Below are 7500 nucleotides of genomic sequence, written 5' to 3' on the forward strand. Positions count from 1 at the left end.
AAACACACTTTCAAAATCTGAAGGAAAAAAGGAAGTGGTTTTTTTGATCACAAGGGCAAGAAGAGAAGTCTTGTTGAAAATCTAGAGCTTATTGTTAAGTCTTTATAGAACTGATGTCTATAATATTTGCTCAGGAAAAATGATTAGTATTTTACAAGGCTAAAAATTCTTTAAGAAGTAAAAAGAAACCGAACATTTTCATTGAAGACGACTTAACACCAAAAACGTTCAGTTTCTTTTTACTTTTTAAAGAATTTTTAGTCTTGCAAATACTAGCCACTTAGTGGAGGCTCTACAAAGCCGAGCGATAGTTACCCTTCGGATGCCATGAATGTTCTGACAATTCAGAATGGAATTAGATGCTTGACTTCTTTGACGTCATTAATTACCAGGAACCAACTGCATCGGCCAAAAATCAAAGACCGGCTAAAAAGTGTACATACACTATGGGGGAAAAGTTTCAAGTACTACACTCCAGACATTATAAATATTTAAAGGAAAAGTTAAAAAACCGTGAAAAAAAATAAACGTCACAGGGACTTTCAGTATTGCTCTTAGGATGGACAAAGGGGACATGGAGCAATGTTGTACCAAATTCAAACCCTTTGGGAATAAAACGTTTTGTTCCAGGTACTTCCATATTATTTAAATATGAATGCCACGATGTCATGCAAATACAATACACAAAGAATCTTAATCCCAGGAGATGTGAATTGGGTACAACATTGAGTTAGCCGATTAGGTCTATTGAGTGGACGTTAATGTTGTTAAAATGGTTTGTCAACTGTTGCCAGTTCCTCTGACTGACGGCAAGGAGGAATGAATCGTTTGATACTGAAAGTGTTTATGTCTCTGACGGTTCGATGAGCTCCAAACGAAAAAGGTCATTTTACCTTGAATTACTTGAACCCACAATTCACATATTGACTCCTGAACTCTCCCTCCCCTCCCCCCCTTTGACAAGTACATGTATAATTGTCTGGCATTAGCCATAGTGCCATAGTAAAATCTATAAGTTTCAGGGCTCAAAGGTTTAAACAGAGACATAAGTGGACCTAGATGTTATAAGACAAAGACAAATAAAAAATTCAACAACATGATTATAGAACAATTACCGGTAAGGCCAAGTGAAACATAAATATAGTTTCCATGTACTTCTATCACGTTAACTTGAATATTAACTTGAATATGCAGAACAGAGACTTGTAATCCAGAGGTTTCAGAAGGTCACTAATGTTGACTACTCCATACAGTAAAAGGATCTCTCTAATATGCAGAACAGAGACTTGTAAGAGGGTCACTAATGTTGACTACTCCATACAGTAAAAGGATCTCTAATATGCAGAACAGAGACTTGTAATCCAGAGGTTTCAGAGGGTCACTAATGTTGACTACTCCATACAGTAACAGGATCTCTAATATTACAATAATCGAAAAAACAAAAATGAACACACAACTTAATTAAACTACAAGAATTTGGAAAAAACCTAGTAAGAGAAAACTGTGACTACTATTTTATACGATTACATTAAATATTCTGGTCTAGCCTGTGATAAAAAATACATTTCATGTACTAACTAGAAGAACTACCTAGCTTGTGACAAAAGGTAGTAACACAACAATGCGCACGTGTTAACAATGTGCAATAATGTAACAACTAAGGTAGAGAAAAAAAGAGGGAAAAAAAGAAACCCCGAGGGCTCTGGAGAAGGGCACTTAATGGAGAAAGAGAGCGAATGGGAGAAAAAAATGATCGCAAAATCAATGGACAGACAAAGACAAACACAAAGAGAAAAACTGCAGAAAAGAAAGAAGAATTTATTCACTCTGCAAGTACATATTTTCTAAGTATGTATTTGAATTGCAGTCAATCCGCCCCCACAGTATTCTGATGACCTTTATACAACTGCTAACCAACCCTAACCCTAATTTTTCATTACTAAATTCAGTGCTTAGACATAATCACTGAAATCAGTGCTTAGGGCGGATCCACTCTGGGGCGGAATGACCGGTTGCCAATGTATTCAGTAGGTTTTGCTCAAGTCAGTGGTCTATAAGACGACAGCCATAATAGCTTCAAAATTAATCCTGAACGCTTACTGAAGTGGGGACAACTGGGTAATCACTCTAAAAGTATTACGAATCTGCAGCTATGCATCTATGTGAGTTGAGAGACAAGAGCAGCAGAGCGCAAAGTCTTGGGATTGGAGGTTTCAGCTTAAATACAAAAGATCCTTTAATATAATGCAGTTCAACTCGTGCACTAAATGTAATGAACGGACCTTACCATCAGAAATTCGGCATCGGTCATCAGTTTGTAAGAGGGGACACCGAGTTTTTGCTTTCTTGCCGAGAATATCTTGTCCAAGTTGCGGCCTGTGATTCTCTTTAAAATCGATCTAACTTCTTTACTGTCAAACGATGGTATGTTACTGCTTCCATTAAGATTTTCATTCGTGCACAACGTTCTTGATACAAGCAATCGTAGAGGAGCTTTGAAATGGCATCTGTGATAACAGAGCCGACACATCGTCGCCATGTTGGTTTCTCGTAAGTACGTCATGTAGGCTTACACAATCCACTGCCAACTTTGGAAGCTGTTGAGGTGATGGGAGGGGAGGACGAGTTTTCCGTCGGGAAGAAAACTCAGAATAGATTGCCTTCATTTTCATAAATCGGGAACAAAAATCTAAAAGATATATATACATTGGTATATTGAGTTCAACAAACTAGACTTTTAGACGAAGAATAAAGTCACTGAAATCATTAATGTTGTAACAAGTCGTAAAGATTCAGATACCAACCACCACTCCACTCAGTTGTTTACCCAATATGAAAAAAATGCAAGATGGCGTGCTTTGGTGGACTTCTTAGATATTGCATGAGACATCCCACTCGCGTGTTGTTTATTTCGTTGCTCTTGGTTCTTGTGATTGCCAGTAGATTTCTTTTCTCTTCAGTTGCAGAGGAAGGACATGTTCACGAACTCAATCTCATGACAGGAACGTTATCGCAACAGCTCGGCCGAGGAACTAACAAGCACTTGAATCGACCAGGCAGAGTTGACCAAAACTCCCCTGAAAGAACAAAAGCTTCCAAGAAAAGAGAAAAAGATTTGTCATCAGAGACAAGCGAGGATCTTGAAAAGTCAAGTGCGAATGAAGTCAAAGTTAGAATATTAAAGGTGGATGCAGGCGAGAGAAATGAGAATGACTTACACCGTCGACGTCATAAAATTCCAGATAGAGACAGGGATATTGAGAGTGAAGGAAACTTGTCACCCTTTGAGGAAGGAATAAAAAATCATGAGGTTGGAGACAGTAGGACAGCAAGAAGGAAAATTCAGCATCATAATGAACCTAATAACGCAAAAAAGAACGTATCCACGACAAGAAAACAAAAGGGAGTGCAACATTTAAAGGAAGGCTCTCCTCCACAAGAATATAACGTATTGATGACACTTGCAAAAGTTGGGCAAACAAGTCTGCTCGCACAAAGATTCAAGCATTGTTTGCAGTCAATATGCGTGCACTCATCAGTGAATCTTAGTTTTCATGTTTTGACTGATGAAGTTGGCAAATTAACTTGTCACGATGCTTTCAGTCAGATTGGCCAAGTGTGCAACATAAGGATGAACGTGACTTATTATGATGTGAAGAAGGTGGCAGAAAGAGTCAGACCCTTCGTTAAGGAAATACAGGTGACAAAATAACGTGAGGCATAGACAAACTTTAAACTCACCTGCATTTCTTTGGGAAAATCTGAGGTTGCATACTTGATCCAAGACCATACAGATTCTTCTTGCCCAAAGAAACAAAAAAAAATCGAGAGAGCCTTTTTTAGTTGTGAAATTGACACATTTAGAAGAAATTTTGATATTGTCTAGAAGTGGATTGAGGACTCAATCATGGAAATTTCCCTTTCAGACCTGAGCTGATTTTGAAACACAAATTTCCCCCCAGTGATTCAACTTGTTGCCTCATGAATTCTACAAGTTTATTTCTCTATAGAAGAATAAACTTTTCGAGTGAGGCCGTGAGCTTCTGTTGAAAACTTTATTCCTAGCTGTTGCTGATCTATGGCTGCAGCAGCTCAACACCTTACTTGAACAGTTTATTCTTCAAACTATAAATACGCTGCTTAAGGTCAACGTAAAGTGTATATTTTTTTACTCCAGCTTAACCCAATCACTCCTCAAATTTCATGATTTCATATTTTTTTTGTGCAGAGTACCAAAAAAATATGAGCTAAAATATGTACAGCACATGCAGCACAATTATTTTTCCAATTTTAACCAATCATAGTACTGTTTTGTGCCATTTGTGTCGCCGTCACCGTCTTAGAACTTAATTTCCCTACTGTAGTGTATTTTTTATGGATCCAGTCCCCCCCCCCCCCCCCCCCCCCCCCAAAAAAAAAAACATGAATCACATATATGGATTTAGATTTGATGTGAAGAATCCACCCTGATGGTGGATACTTTGGATTTGAAATCCATTTTTGGATTTAAGTAAAGATTAAATGCAACGTGGACATCTTAACATGATCCAGCCATGGTCTCAAATCTCTTAACGAGATAGATATATGACATTTTGTATATGTGAAGTGACTTTGCCGGTTTGTTACGATAGGACAACACAAATAGATTCTTAGAATTTGGGGGAAAAAAGGTAGGATTGAGGCTTTGATGGTAAATTTAGGTCAAAACATTAATTAATTACATTAATTTTAAATTCAACTTTCTTTCAGCATTTTTTTAAAAGTGGTGACCCAAACTCCTATTACAATGATCCATTGTTTTTTGTGCCCACTGCAATACATCATGTCTTGCCTCGAAAGTTGGCGCGAATAATTTTTCTGGACTCAGATCTGCTGTTTCAATCAGACATCAATGAGTTGTTTGCAGAGTTTGATAACTTTAAGCCCTCCACTTTATTTGGTTTAGCCACAGAACAGCAACCCACGTACAGGCATGTCTTATACATGTTTCGTGACAAAAACCCGGGGACAATGGTTGGTGGACCTCCTCCAGACGGTCTGTCAGGTTTTAACAGTGGTGTTCTCCTGATCAATCTACGCAGCATGCGCAACTCAGAACTTTACAAAAAGCTGTTACAAGGCAGCGAAGTGAAGAGGCTGGCCGACAAATACACATTTCAGGGGCATCTTGGAGACCAAGATTTTTACTCCTTGCTTTCACTGGAATATTCGGAACTTTTTCATGTGCTTCCTTGCTCTTGGAATCGTCAACTCTGTACTTATTGGCAGGACAAGTACCCGGACGTGTTTGACTTGTACTTTAACTGTACCGGGCTAATCCATGTGTACCATGGAAACTGCGGAACAAAGTTGCCTAACGAGTAGTGAATCTGTTTAGTAACTGGTAACCAAGTGGTCCTTTGTGGTTGGAATTTTGATGCATGCTAGGGGGTTCAATCAAGATGCAAGTGTATGACATAAGTCCCTCCCCCCCCCCCCCGGTAAACAGCTAAAATTAATCTTGATATGAGTGATTGGACGGCTGCATTATAAGCGGGAGCCCAATTTGTTTAAAGGGGCTAGGTCACGCAATTTTAGGCAATTTCAGCACTGTTCGAATGGTCATAGAATTAACTAAAATATCAAAATAAGTGTTCAAAACTATAGAAGAACTCTAACAAAACACAGGGAAGCCAAGAAGGGACATGGATGGACAAAACTGGAGAGGATTGAAATGGATTGAATTTGGGTAAATTTGAAAAACGTCGGCCTGCACCTTTTTTCAAACTTATATCAGTCTACATCAAAATGTCATTTACAAAGCTGGAAAATCATTCTCAGTTGTTATGTGGCCGTGATTTTGCAAATGAAAGACTCTTGCTCTGCCAATTTGACGTTTAGAGCTCATAATTAACAAAATTAAACAAAATTACCTAAAATAGCGTGACCTAGCCCCTTTAATCACGAGTATGATTACAGACAGAATTGGACGGTACAAAGTCCTGTTACCAATTAATCATAACCATCACAATTTCAGAGAAAACAGAATTAATGCATTCCTTTTTCACTGTCTAATGTTACAAATTTGTCCATTTTTGGAAATCCGCAGTTTGGTAGGGTAAGTGGTTGTTGCTATGGTTATTCTGATAAATTCTGTGATTGGTGGAGTAAGCTGAGTGCACTTAATATGATTGGCTGATGTAACTGTCCGATTTCAGGTATCCGATTATAGCCAACTGTCCGATTTCACTGTCCAATTTCAATCCTACACAATAATTGGTGAAAAATAAGGTAGTTAATGCATCAATCAAATTTGAGAAGATTGTAATGGCTATGATTAATGCTGAAGTAAGGGCTGTTGATAACCAATCAGATTCGAGAATTTTGTAATAGTTATGATTAACTATATTATTATGCATATGATTAATCCCTAGAAAGAGCATTGTTACTGGAATAATGCCATTTACAGAAGCTGCTAGCAACATTCCGGAATCTTCATAACATGTATTATTGGTTATTTTAGAAATTGTTAATAGTTCATGTTCAGATCAGCCACTGGAAACACAATCCTCTGCACACGTAATGGTCTGTAATGCACTAATTCGTAAGAATGTGATCAATGGCCGTATAGGAATGCAGGTGTTCCATTCCAAATAGATTACTTGGAACTAAGCTGCATCTCACAATTACCTCTTCAAATCCTGTGAAAAGAGGACAAGAAGTCTTATCTGTAAATTTTGGTACAAAACAACATTCAACACACTGCAACATTTATTCGTTTGTTTCACAAATATAGGACATTGTGTGCATTTCTGATCTGTATGAAATTGGTAACAATGGAATACTTGTATTCCTAGAGAGACATCCTGTACATATTTTATCTATCCGTCAAAATTCATTTTTTATGCATTGTAATGTCAAATAGGAACTATAATCATTATTTAAAGTGGTAGAAATATTGTAAGTAAGATGTACTATATTTAAGGTTGATGTCAAAGTATAAATTAACTAGGAGATCGATGTTCAAAACACGGTGGCTTTCAAACGCTGGAATCGTATGGCATTACGATCGATACCCCAGTAAAAATCCCCCCGGGCAGGGGGGCTCCCGTGTAAAAAGGACGGGGATTCTCGTCCTACCTTTTAGGAGTTAAAAAAGGGTGTTCAGCCTCAAAAGGTCCACAGCAGGAGCTTTAAGGGTATTGAGCTGAAAAATTATGACAGGAGACATTTGACAATTACCTAATATTTAATTTTGTCTCATTAAAATCCAAAATTTGGTACCTCTTAGGGGAGAAAAAAATTTCATACCATGCCCAAAAGACAGGATCTTAGTACCTCTTTGTGGTTCTTTGAAAAATTTCCGACAAGCACTACCGTCCTTTTTATATGGCAGTTCCCCCCCCCCCCCCCCTCCCAGGGATATCCCGCGGAACTTACACGATTAGAATGCGTTCTCCTCGAACGAAATTATGGAGCTTACGCAAGGACGACGCCGACGCCAACGTGAACCTTGTCTAA

General features: G+C 38.1%; 2 protein-coding genes across 2 annotated transcripts in view; one reads left to right on the forward strand and one right to left on the reverse strand.

Moving 5' to 3' along the window:
* The window catches only part of LOC137997832 (small ribosomal subunit protein mS22-like), a 17061-nt gene extending 14506 nt beyond the window's left edge, over window positions 1-2555 (reverse strand). The window contains exon 1 of the mRNA XM_068844109.1: window positions 2288-2555. Within this exon, the coding sequence (XP_068700210.1) occupies window positions 2288-2539 (252 nt within the window). The 5' untranslated portion in view covers window positions 2540-2555. The remainder of the gene's footprint in view (window positions 1-2287) is intronic.
* A 263-nt stretch (window positions 2556-2818) lies between these two features.
* Window positions 2819-7500, forward strand: part of LOC137997833 (xyloside xylosyltransferase 1-like) — a 5093-nt gene continuing 411 nt past the window's right edge. Inside the window, exons 1-2 of the mRNA XM_068844110.1 lie at window positions 2819-3700; window positions 4750-7500. The exon at window positions 4750-7500 is cut by the window's right edge and continues 411 nt beyond it. Of these exons, the coding sequence (XP_068700211.1) occupies window positions 2849-3700; window positions 4750-5364 (1467 nt within the window). The 5' untranslated portion in view covers window positions 2819-2848 and the 3' untranslated portion in view covers window positions 5365-7500. The remainder of the gene's footprint in view (window positions 3701-4749) is intronic.

The sequence above is a fragment of the Montipora foliosa genome, chromosome 3, assembly GCF_036669935.1.
Source record: "Montipora foliosa isolate CH-2021 chromosome 3, ASM3666993v2, whole genome shotgun sequence".
NCBI classification, from domain to species: domain Eukaryota; kingdom Metazoa; phylum Cnidaria; class Anthozoa; order Scleractinia; family Acroporidae; genus Montipora; species Montipora foliosa.